Here is a 13290-nt window from a genome sequence, read left to right on the forward strand (position 1 = left end):
ATCATATTGTATGGCTTATTGTTTCTTGATGCTATCTAGCATTGGGTGTATTTGGACCTTGATGTGATTTGCAATGGTTGCACACTTGTAGGGTGAAGGAGGACTTTTCTTGCCTATAAGTTCTTATGGCCCTTCAAACTTCAATCAAGGAATGGCAATCGATACACATAGCGCTTAATATCCATTGTTTATGACTAAGATTATTGGGATATCTAATCCCATTTGCTCCCCTAGCTTTTGTCTCTCATAGTATTTAAAAAAAATAAACACTTTAAATAATCTCATTTCTTTTCTCTTTTGTCAAATCCATTTCCTTGGTGCTTTACATTGGTAGGCAACATTCATGGTAGTTCCTTTCTATACTAATTGATTCTCATAGCAATAGCCATCAGCTTTAGATTGTCATAGTTGCTACATGTTTTTGCTCAATTAAGATGCCCACTGAAAGAGATTCAAACTCTTAATCATTAGGTCCTCTTCTTATTACGCTGTTAGTGTAGATGGAATGATCTCCTTGGCAATGTTTAAATAGCTAGATTAGAAGGTATTTTCAAAGATTGTCATATTTGCTATGTGTTTTTGCTCACATAAGATGCCCACTAAAAGAGATTCAAACTCTTAGCGATTAGTAGGTCTTCTTGTTATTAAGCTATTAATGTAGACGGAAAGATCTCCTTGGCAATGTTTAACACCAGATGAGTTTGAAATTGAGACTAACCAACCTTTGGATTCAAAGGGAGATGAGTAGAAGGTTTCAACACCCTATTGATTGCCTTATCGATGAGAATGTCTTATGAAAGAAAATTGATTGAAATGTTTCTGGGCAAAAAGTAAATGTTAAGCGCCACGTGTAATGAGACGGCTAACAAAGAATAACGGCGACGATAATGTGGTAACATTAGTCAGTGGCGAGCAGCATGTTGATTCTAACATCGTGCTGGCTGACGGATCCCTCCGTCCATGCGACCATCCGAACGCCAGGGCAAGGCATTGACAGGAAAAGCGTTCAGATGTTCAGAGGTTGGGCTCCTCGAATTCCTGTGGCTGGAGCACGTCCCAGTGATCATCATTCGCACATGCAGATAATTCCTCCAAGGCAGGCAGAATGGCTTGCAGATTTGACAGTTTGGAGGGGTTTCCCATTCAGGTGATTGATAATAGTGGACTGCTTCTCTGCCTCCTTCTGGGGAGCCTTGTTGCTATGTGAATGCTGCCAGTGGCCTCTCCTTTCGGGCTGAACTTGCTTTATTTGCAGGTGTTATGGGAGTCTGCTGCTTTGCCTTCTTCTGGGAAAGCCGTATTATGATGTGAGTGCAGCCAGGGCCTCCCCTTTTAGCCCGAACTTGCTTGGAATTGATGCTGCCCAAGTTGAAGATCAGATAGAACCTCCTACGGGCAACTGCCCAACATGCATCGGTGTCGTGGATGAGACTCTCGGAGCTTGTGGTGCTACCTTGAATTGTGTCTCCACCTTTGATGACAGGTCATGCAGCCATGTTGCTTTGATATGCTAATATATTATGGAAAAACCAAAATAAAATATTGAAGATCTCACAGGAGCTGGACTCGTCTTGAGAAGATCAGACTTAGTTCTTTAATATGTTTTTGTAAAGGCATCATATTTTGAGTTTGATGAAGAGCTATGGGGGGAAGAGTAGGCTTTGGAAAGCATTCTTCTAAATGTGTTACAAGAGATTGTAAATGGGAGAATGTCTGCTCAATTGATATACAATATCACCTTTGGTAAATCTTCACCACACAAGTTGAAGCCCTTAACACTGTTTGTAGTTTAAGTGAATGAAAATCAGGCTGAAAGTAGTCATGGTAAAGATGTTAATCTACCTTGGTTGCCCAATTGACAAAAGTGGGCAATGTGTTGAATGCCATGCATGTGTGTCTAGTTTTGCGCCCCTAAAACCATGGTGTCAATTTATGAAAAGCCACATACCCATGCCCCCAAAAAGAAGGGGGTGGGGGGGGGGGGCATGGAAGGAAAAACCCTCCCATGGTAAGCTTTGAAATACTTATCTTCACAACCATCATGGAACAAATGGAAATTGAATGAAGAAACTGGAAAGAGGGAGATGAGAGAGGAGAATCCAAGAGTTTATGCATTGCTTGGTCTAATAGTCTCTTGGTAAAAACTAATATCAAGCACTAGCTAGTTGCTCACAGGATGGGGAAGATATTGGATGGTAAAGAGTTGAATTTGAAGGTTCTTGATTGTCCTCGATTATCTTTATAACAACCCTTGCACATCTAAAAAGTGAATGAAGAAATTGGAAAGGAGGAGGTGAGAGAAGAGAATCGAATGGTTGATGCTTCTCTTGGTCTAATTTCTCTTGAAAAGAATTGATATCAAGAACTACCTTTCAAGATGTGGAAAATCGTTGTTGTTAAAGAGCCAACACCAAAGGTCCTTGAGAAGTTGTACTTGCCATGCTCCTTGGGATTGTAGTCGAGGTGTTGCTTCCTTGGATATGGGCGATGGAGTATATTGGCCCTTACTTTTGGAGAAAGTAGCAAAATGCAAACCTCACTCGTTAATTAGTGACTAGGACAGTGTAGCACTACTCGGGCTTAGATCTTCCATGCCTCTTAGGGCTTCTTACAAAGGCAAGACCTTCGATCTCCTCGGAGTTGGTATGCCTCTTCAAAGGCAGTTGCATCCTATTGCTCCAATCACTTTCTTGCTATATTGGTAGCTGTTTTGATGAGAGTTTGGACAATGTAAATGAGTAAAATCCACCTAATCCTTTGCCCTTGGGGATATTAAAGTTGAACACCATGGCAATGTCAGTGTCAGTCCTAAAATTGCTAGAGTGCGTCTTTAGGATCCTCTTTTGATTCCTTAGGTGTTGGGAGGTCCATGGGGACTGAAATTTTTGGTACTTTTTGTGTTTGGGCATGGAGGACTTTTAATCATTTGATCCTAGTGATCTTGGGCATACATGGGTACCTTTGTCTCCTCATGTGGGCCTTGGGACTCTTCACCTTTCTTCTTATGGGTGAATCAACTCCCATGGGTTAGATAGTGGCACCTTCTTTTGATTGATGAGGACGGGTGCTTGATATTGATGGAGTGAAGATGTGGTTATCTAAAATCTCATATCCTCGAGTCCCTAGTTGCTATAATGTACATATCTAAGGTGCTTCACCAACCCTTCTTTGGCTTGCTCATATGTGGTTGTACTAAAGACAAGAGGGAGCTAGTGCAAGCTTTGCCTTCTACACCATCAGGAACATGACTAACACAATAAATCCAGACAAGAATGTGAAACATAAAAGGAGAATAATCTGAAATGAATGCAGTAATGAAATGAATGAAGGAGATACAAATGTGAGAGGTCAAGGAGCGGAGACAAGTGCAGCAAACCAAAAATATCGGAGAACAAAGCTGATGCAGAAGGCTGAAGACAACAGTGTAGGAATTGGATGTCAAAATGCAGCAGTTGGGGCTGAGCACGACGAAATATATTAGTGCACTGCTTGGTGATAGTTTGTGAGGGTGTCTATAGCAGCTGGCAGCCAAACTGCAGCCACCTAGAGAGGCCTTGAATGTAGATGGCTAATCCAAAGGATGTGGATGATGATGGGCAACAACATCTGGAGATGGAGTAGGCTGAGGATCAAAACATGGCAGCAGATGGTCCTTCTGTGAGAGTGCGCAACGGAAGAAGAAACACGAACATAGAGGGAGAGAGAGAGAAAGCAGAAAATGAAGGAAGAAAATCTTCACTGATTGTAATGAATGCTGAATACAAAACTGTGGACTGATCAGTCCCTGCACGCAGCCCGAAGTGTCAGTGAGGGCACCAGATCAGGCTGATGACGACGGCAGCACCGAAGATGGAGGAAGATGACGGAGTCGGAGTGTGCACCTGCCAATGAAGGAGGGAAGATGATAATACAACTGACTGCCAAGTGGGAAATGGCTATAAATAGCCAAAAAACCCAAAAACTGGCCGACCTGAAATTTGAGGCCATAAATATGTCCGACCAGCATTTAATGCTGATCCGACCAGCATTTAATGCTGGTAAAAATGCCACTAATGCTTAGAAAAATGTCCAGCAGGTGAGGCAGGCTGAAGAATGCAGAAACTGCCCCGGGAAATGCACATAAAAACCCCGACTGGAGGAGAAAATGCACTAAAATGCAATAAACTGAGTGCTCTAGAATGAGTCCTCTGTCAAAACAAGTGATAGACAAGTCAGAGCTCCTAAAGTCCTCGTCTGACTCAGACTGAGGCTCACAGGCAGGAGATGACAAGGCATGACAAACATGACTGCTAACTTGTCTATCACTTGTTTTGACGGAGGAGGTAGCTCATTCTAGAGCACTCAGTTTATTGCATTTCAGTGCATTTTCTCCTCCAGTCGGGGTTTTTATGTGCATTTCCCGGGGCAATTTCTGCATTCTTCAGCCTGCCTCACCTGTCGGACATTGTCCACCCTTTCCGGGATTTTTCTGAGCATTCCTGGCATTTTTACCAGCATTAAATGCTGGCCGGATCAGCATTAAATGCTGGTCGGACATATTTATGGCCTCAAATTTCAGGTCGGCTAGTTTTTGGGTTTTTTGGCTATTTATAGCCATTTCCCACTTGGCAGTTAGTTGTATTATTATCTTCCCTCCTTCATTGGTAGGTGCACACTCCGACTCTGTCATCTTCCTCCGTCTTCGGTGCTGCCGTCATCATCAGCCTGATCTGGTGCCCTCACTGACGCTTCGGGCTGTGTGCAGGGACTGATCAGTCCACAGTTTTGTATTCAGCATTCATTACAGTCAGTGCAGATTTTCTTCCTTCATTTTCTGCTTTCTCTCTCTCTCTCTCTCCCTCTGTGTTCGTGTTTCTTTTTCCGTTGCGCACTCTCACATGGTATCATCGCCTGACTGAGAGCACAGAGGAGAGCTTCCATTGCAGAGGATCAAGTGCAGCCTTTCTTCCCTCCTTTCCAGCCCTTGGCGGTGCTGTCCAGGCTGAAATGCAGCCTTCCATACCTGCGTTTTGTTGTTTTGCAGCATCAGGAGGAGTAGGCGACAGTTTTCTAGATGTTTGCAGCCTGCGTTTGCATCAAACGCAGCCAACAGGAGGTGGTCAACATCAGCGGAGGAGAAGGCGTCATCATCTGGAGGATAGGCGACAGTTTTTTTCTCCAGGTGGCAGCATTTTCTCTCTCCTCTTGCAGGCGACAGCATCTTTTGGGTCTTTTCTGACATAGGTGGCTCCATCTTGACCGTTTGTTGGTTGCAGATTGTTTGGTGATTGCAGATATATACAAAGATGTCTTATCACTAGTTCTTTGCTGATTCAGAGGATGAGGTCTCTATTCATTGCTCTGAGAGACGGAGAGACTTTCGTGCTAGTTCACGCGACGACTCGAGGTCACCTAGCCCATTTGACCGAGATCCCTCTATTCCCCGTTCTCTCCATGTTTCACAGAAGGCTCGTTCTGCTGGCCTTCATATGCCTTCCATTCACCCTCTATATAGGTGCCCGTACTCCCTTCTTTGCCCAAAGAAGACCGGCTTGATGGTTCCAACTACTCGCTTTGGTCGTGTAAGGTGGAGTGTATCCTTGATACCTTCGATCTTTGGGAGTTTGTTACCCACCCTATTTCCCATCCAATGGAGGATCCCCCCGTTGGATCATCGATGGATCGTGCGGCCTTATGGGATCGGCTCAACTCATGAGCTCGATCTTTTCTCTTTATGAGCTTACAGGATTCTGTCCTAGTGCATGTGCGCAAGTTGTGGAAAGCAGCGGAAGTGTGGACAAAGCTTGCTTCTTTGTACCATCAAAAGACTTTTGCCCATGGGATTACTCTCGAGAAGAAATTATGGATGCTCGTTGTTGATGATTCTTCTTCCATGAAGGATCATATCCACAAGTTGGAGGACATGAGGGATGAGCTTGCGTCCCTTGACAAGATGATCTCTTCCGAGGATATGGCCATGATTCTTTTAACTCAGCTGCCATCTCCCCGTTTTGATGTCTTCTACACTAGCCTTCTTACATCGAGGACCCGTGAGAAGCTTGCCCGCTTGTTTTGGAGCATGACGAGCTCGCCAAAGAGGTAGCCAGTGGATCCACCTCCATCAAAGCTTTTGTTGCAGGTTCGACAGGGGGGACACAAAAGAAAGGGATATCACAGGCTAAAAGATAGGAGAGTTCTTTAGGTTCTGACTCCGACTCGGAGACGCCTAAATGCCCATACTGTGGGAAGGGGACACATCCAGAGGAGAAATGTTGGAAGAAGTACCCTCACCTTCATCCAGGCATGAAGGATGGAGCTAAAGCATCTGAGCTTTCTACCTCTACTCCAGCGGTTACCCATGAGTTAGTGTTCCTTCATATTGTTGACTTGGAGGAGCCTTCTTCAGTGGTTGCCTCCTCTTCTGAGAGACCTTGACTGGTTGCTAGTGGAGCTTCTAGTCATATGACTCCCCGAGGTGAGGGGGCAACACTAGATGGCTGGTGGCAGCAGTAGCACCAAGGGTAGCAACACTGGCAACTGGGCAGAAGTCCCAATGTAATTATGGCTGAAGCAGGGACTGTTTTTGTGGAGCTAAATTAGGACCAAATGCATGATAGTTTGTGTTAATGCCGCCCTTTAATTTTAGTGGCTCAAGTCCCCCTCTTAGACCCAAAAGGTGCTGAAGGGGGAAGGGAGTCTAGCTCTACTCAAGGGCCTATTAGGATCACAAAGGTCAAGGATATCTTCTTTTGAGTAGCTTTTTTTCCCTGAAAAAAGGTGTGGCTAATGCTAATTATTTTACTTAGAAGAATTTCACAAAGAAGTACATGTCTAGCTAAAGCTGTCTATAAATGAAAAATTACCAAATATATGCAAGCCTCTCAAGGTGGTTTGTGGAAGATGGGGGATAGAAGCTATGGAGGGGAAAGGTAGTGCTACCTAGGACTATTAGAGTATGCAACAGAAAGGAAAGTGAACATAGAGTTAATAGAGAAGGAGATTGAAACACAGGAGAGAGAAGGAACAGATTGACAAAAGATTGAATGATACAAGGCTGCAATAGTTGGTCCCAACATGTAGCTTGGAGCATCAGTGTGTGCTCTTGACGGAGGTAGGGGGATGAGATAGAAGAATGAGGAGGGATGGATTAATGATTAGTGATCGAGTGGAAGGAGGGGAGTTGCCTATGAATAGGCAAGCTGATGCCTCAATTGGCATACTAACTAGATTGTGTTAGTAGATTAGTCAGTTCATGGTTGAGTCTGTACATGTGGTATAGCAGGCTAGGCAAAAAGATATTTTAGGCATTTTATTTGCCATCATTTATGTGTTTTGGCATTATTTGCAGCCAGTCAGCCAGCATTTAATGCTGGTCGACTAGTCATATTTTTGGCATTTATTTGGCCTATATATTCTCAGGCTCCCTCCTCATTTATTCATCACCTGACAGTTCTTGGAGAGGGAGCATGTGCCAGTGACTCCACAGCTGGTGACTCACATTGCATCTGTACTGTCTCATGTCTTGGTATATGTATTCCTTTTCCCGAGCATACATCTGAGTTCTCATCTATATTGTGTTCTTTCTTTCCCTTTCTCTTTTGTCTTGTGTTTCAGCAGTTTATTACAGCTTATGTTTACGCTTCCATTGCTGCACCACTTTTGACATGGTATCAGATTTCAGGATTTGTGTTCCTGCTATTTTTTCTTGCTGATTTCAGGACTGTTTTCACCCTTGCTGATTAGGCGGCTGCTGCTCCAACCATGCACCCTGTTTTACTTGCGTTTTTTTGCTGACGTTAGCATCCGTACAGCCTACATGTCCGTTTCAGCCTGTGTTTTGATGTCTTTGCATCTCCTCCTGGTTGGATGCTTGCATTATCAGGCCGTTTTTGCTGTTTTTGGCAGTTTTTGATTGAATTCTTGACTTTTTACAGCAGCTTTTGTCTTATTTTGATCAGATTTTGGGTTATACTGTATGTGAACTCTTGCTTTTTGCAGTCTGTGCTTGTGTTTTGGTCGTGTTCCCTCTCCAAATACCTTCTTTTCTCTACTACTTTTCTAAATCCTCTACAGATGGCTCCTCCGTGCGCATCCACTGATGACAAGCTCCATGGACCTGATTATTATACGTGGAGTGCGGTGATGAAGGCTTGGTTTATCTAGAAGCAGTTATGGTACGTGGTTGGCGGAGCTATGGCACGTCCTCTCAACAACCTTCTCCTGTTCCATCTGATTTTGATGAAGACAACCATGAGGAGGCAATGCTTACATCGGATTCGGATGATGCCCGTGCTTATTCGGCCTTACTTCGGTGTATTTCCAAAGAAGTCCTACTGGCGGTCGCCTCCTGTAGGACAACTTCAGACGTATGGTTGAAGTTGCATTTGATGTACAAGGCTCCTTCCACCATGAGGGCCATTACTCTCTATGGCCAACTCCAGCAATTGAAGTTTGAATCCAAAGATACGATCCAATCATTCCTACTTCGCGTTACCCAACTCTAGGACCAGCTTTGCACTATGCAGTCTGCCCTATCAGAGGCACATCTTATTGGTATGGTACTCTACAAGCTTCCTTGGGAGTTTGATTTAGTGGCGAATGCTTTACGGGCGTAAACATCTACGACTCCTGTCAGTTTTCTTCATATGTCCTCGATGCTGCTTGAGCATGAGGCGACTTTGCGAGTACAGGGGCGGCTTCCGTCACATTATAGAGGTTCAGATGAAGCTCTTGTAGCTTCTGAGAGGGTTTTGAAGATGAAGTCGAAGGCCCGGTGTTACCAGTGTGGCAAGAAGGGTCATTTAAGGAAGGATTGCAAAGAGTTAGCGGCTTCCAAGAAGAAAAAGAAGTAGAAGACGAAGCGGGATGCGGACTCCTCCGACGAGTCATCATCTACCTCAGATTCCGATTTCAATCCTCCAGCCAAGGCGAAGTCCAAGGCATGGAAGGGATCATCTTCTTCGGATTGTGGGAAGGTCTTGGTGGCTCCTTCCTCGGCTACTTTCTAGTGGTGGTGATGAGGTCATCCCTCAGGACTCTCCAGTGCTAGAGAGGGAGTGTGAGAGGGTGGTGAGATGGGGCAGCCGTGCCTCATCTATATTTCTATATAGATGTACAGGATCCAGAGAGGGACATCCCTGATGTATCGTCCGAGGTCTGGCAGGTACAAATCTTGGAGCTGGGATTGACATCTAGGTTCATGATGGGCTGGTTATTTGACAAAGAGCGGGTGGCTTTTGTCTGGAGCTCACATAAGGGGACACTTTGGCAGTCTGGCCGAAGAAGGGGAATTGAGAGCTACATCAAAGGCATTGAGAGCTCACGTATGCTACATCAAAGGCATTGTTGACTAACATTGAGAGCTGCTATGATCTTCTCTATCTTCAGGAGCTGGTACAATCGACATCGACATCAGGTTCTCTCCGAGGCACCTTGGTGGTGGCTTGCGCACCCACTACTTGGGTATCCATGATTCTACTATGATGGACATTGTTGTATGTACTATGATGCGACATTATCATTGTATATTGTATGGTATCAGATCACCCATGATTTGAGAGAGGGTGTTAGCAGATTAGTCAGTTCGTGGTTGAGTCTGTACATGCGGTACAACAGGCTAGGCACAAAGATATTTTAGGCATTTTATTTGCCATCATTTATTGTGTTTTGGCATTATTTGCAGCTAGTCATATTTTTGGCATTTATTTGGCCTATATATTCTCAGGCTCCCTCCTCCTCATTCATTCATCACTTGACAGTTCTTGGAGAGAGGGAGCATGTGCCAGTGCTTCACAGCCGGTGACTCACATTGCATCTGTACTGTCTCATGTCTTGGTATATGGATTCCATTTCCCGAGCATACATCTGAGTTCTCATTTGTATTGTGTTCTTTCTTTCCCTTTCTCTTTTGTCTTGTGTTTCAGCAGCTTATTACGACTTATGTTTACGCTTCCATTGCTGCACCACTTTTGACAGATTGGGCCTAAAATATGTGCATCTAGTTTAGTTTGTCCACTGATAAATGTCCATTGTGCTAAAAATGAAATGTAGTGGTATGACCTCCATCTAAAGTGTCTAGGATTAAAAAAGTGAGACAAACGTAGCATCTGGATGTGGTGGAAGGCCAAAGATGATGGAATGGATTTGAGGATGGTAGAGGGGTACCACTGTTGATGAAGTCTTTCAATGATGAATGCTAGCCAATGAGAAAGATTTCCTCTCTAGAGGAAAACCCGATCCAACGGGAGCTCACCACAGGACAAGGGGAGTAGAGAGGTCTCCAATGGATCACTCTAGAAAAGTCTAATCGAGAATGGGTGAGCCATGCCTTTGACCACCTAGGGAAATGGAATCCATATACTAAACATAGATTTGTGGCATTTGTATATCAGTAGCTCATAATGGTTGGAACGTACATTAGATGAATATCAAAACTGCATTTCTAAATGGTGATCTATATGAGAAAGCATATGCTTTTCAGCCTCGTGGTTTTGTGCAAAAGGGGCAAGAAAACAAAGTGTGTAGATTGAAAAAGGCATTGTATGGTTTGAAGCAAGTGCCTCTGGCTTGGTATGAGATGATACATGCATACTTGGCTGAACGTTGCTTTTAGAATAGTCTAACTAAAAGCACCTTATATGTTAGACATCAATACGGTTGACGACATGCTGCTCACTGGTTCTAATGAGACTCATATTGCTGATTTTAAGATTGAGTTGAATTCGACTTTTGATATGTCAGATTTGAGTCTATTGAATCATTATTTGGGCATTGAGTTCTAGTAGTGTAATGGAGGTATAGCTTTATGTCAAACAAACTATGTGGAGATATTATTGTAGAGATTTTATCTTGAGGATTGCAAGCCTATTGCTACTTTGATGGAGATAGGTTTAAACTTGAGCCTTCACGATGCCAGAGATGTTAGAGATTGTCATCCCCTGGACAAGCATTTTTCTCAGTTAAGCTGTGTATATATGTAGTTTTCCAGCCAGGCAGTCATTTGAGAGTGTTCGGTGTGTGAAGTAGTGCTTCCATCTGTCAGTGCCACGTTAGCAGTGCCATGTCAGTAGCCAGACTTGCAGGTTGTAGTCGGACTGCCACGTGGTAGTCCAGTTGGCCAGATTTCAGCACAGTTGGCGACTTGACAGCTTTTTTGCTTTTTCTTCAGGTGCCACTAGCACACTCTCTCATTCTTGCAATTGCAGATTTTAGGGGCAGAGATCGGGTAGATTGCAGCAGACTTTGAGGTGTCCAGTAAGGAGACATTGTCGAGGTCGAGTTACGCAGACATATGGACCGCACCCGTGTACATATCTGCATTCCTTTGTATTCAGCATACTTTATACAGCAGATCTTCATGTTCTTTTGTCTCTTTCTCTCTCTCTCTCCTCTCCGTGTTCATCCTACTCTCAATCTTGGTCTCATGCTTCCGCACTGTTGCACTCTAACATGCTTTCAGAGCAGTGAAGGCGGACCGATTGAGTGAAGAACCCTAGGTGACAAGTATTGGGAGGTAGTGAAGTGTATCTTTTGCTACTTGAGTGGTATTGAGCGCCTTGGGCTGTTTTATGCCAGGGCAGCTTTCAAAGTTGCGTGATTAGATGCCCTTTGGCTGTGGGACAATCATTTGACATCACCATCTTCACTGATAGTCAAAGTGTATTAGCCGTTGCACAGAATCTACGGTTCCCTATGCGTACTAAGCAAATTGAGATGCATTATCATTATGTCATGGAGGGACTCTGTGCAGGAGAGATCAACTTGGCCAATGTGCCAACATAGGACAACCTTGCACATCTTTTCACGAAGGCTTTGTCTCATGAGAAGTTTGAAGCTTTTCACAAAGCTTTGGGCTTACTTCCCTTTTTGGATTGATCTAGTCTACTTGGGCTTGGCACTTCTCTATACATAAGTGCTAGCTCTTGTTCATTGCATTGCTCCCAAGGGGCGTGTTGCTACTATATTTCTGAGTGATGTCTGTGAATACACTATGGACCAACAAAGCACTTTTTTCCCCTCTTTAGGAGGATTTTTTCCCCTGGTCTTGTATATATGCCTGTCCACTTTAGGGCATACTAAGTCTTTTAAATCTTCTCTATTGATACATCTCAATACACTTTGAGTAGTGCTCTCTCAAGCTTCTTCTTCTTTGAGCTATGTATGTGCATTCTTGTACCCTAAATGCAACAAAAATATATCACAGAAGTTGGCATTTGATTCGGAATTGGTTTGTCGGTTGAAGTATGAATCAAGGAAAGTTGGTTGCTAACAACAAGGAACATTTATTAAAGACTACTTTTGTCTGTAGTGTGAAAGCAGATTTGTAGTGCACAACAAAAAATATGGTTATTGGACAGAGCATAGAAGCTTTCACAAACCAGACAAGCCCACAATTTCCTTTTGTATTCGTGGAATTTGCAATCAGAGCTAGTTTGCACTTTCATGTTTTCATTGTGCTTTGATTTCATATTCTAGATAACAGGAATGTATACTTTTCTTAATATACGAGCGTATAGACTTAAAAGATAATAAGCTTGGTCACAATAACCAATATTGGATTATTACTTTTATGGCATAGTATAGGGGAGTTATTGTTGAGCTAGTTTATTTGAAACAATACTCTCTCCTGTAATTCAATAGAATATTCTTTATTAGAAAAATTTATGTCAAAATTCTTTAGAAATTTTTTTCGTTACCCTTATTTACAGTAGGAACTACCCTTGCTCATTGTAATTCACTGCCCCAGCCTCCCTAAGAACTCACAGATTTCAGTCCATCATTAACTTTTCTGCCAGGTCCAATGTGGTGGAAGTTGGACTGCTAGGTCGTCAGCCATCTGTCCTTTTTGCCAACTTTCTGACTGCATGTCCACCTGCCCACATACCGTGTCTGCACCTGCCACATTAGCTGTCATATCACCATCTGCAATACTGATCAAATTGCAGGTTGATAAGAATTTCTTAGTGTGCAAAAGAAAAGATGTTAGAATAGTTGTCCATCCCTTTAGAAGATGCAGAAGGTGAAAAGTTAAAAGGCACAATGGTCAACGGGTATGACAATGTCTTGATGTTGTAATATGATGTGATAAGGACTCCAGCTTCTGACATCGCAGCAGGATGATGACATGGGCTCCAAGCCCTGACTTCTCTAATGCAAGAGCTTGAGGTGCTCCTTTAGAGGTATCCTTGTTGCAAGGAACAGTTTGAAGGTGCTGGTGCCCTTTCCACAGAACTTGATGTGTTGTGTACTGATGTATTTAGCAAGCTGATTTGGTTTATTAAGTGGCGATCTAAAAGTGATCAATGCTAAGCC

At 43.5% G+C, this 13290-nt stretch overlaps 1 protein-coding gene across 2 annotated transcripts in view; it reads left to right on the plus strand.

The window, feature by feature from the left end:
• The first annotated feature begins 858 nt into the window (after nucleotides 1-858).
• LOC148026546 (uncharacterized) overlaps nucleotides 859-13290 on the plus strand; it is a 13747-nt gene continuing 1315 nt past the window's right edge. The window contains exons 1-2 of one of the 2 annotated variants that reach the window (XM_087690987.1): nucleotides 859-1147; nucleotides 1256-1483. In XM_087690987.1, the coding sequence (XP_087547113.1) occupies nucleotides 918-1147; nucleotides 1256-1483 (458 nt within the window). In that variant the 5' untranslated portion in view covers nucleotides 859-917. The remainder of the gene's footprint in view (nucleotides 1148-1255; nucleotides 1484-13290) is intronic. The other variant, XM_087690986.1, reaches the window with a different exon arrangement.

The sequence above is a fragment of the Lygodium microphyllum genome, chromosome 13 (genome assembly GCF_053477565.2).
Source record: "Lygodium microphyllum isolate KBCC chromosome 13, Lygodium_microphyllum_v1.1.10, whole genome shotgun sequence".
NCBI lineage: Eukaryota > Viridiplantae > Streptophyta > Polypodiopsida > Schizaeales > Lygodiaceae > Lygodium > Lygodium microphyllum.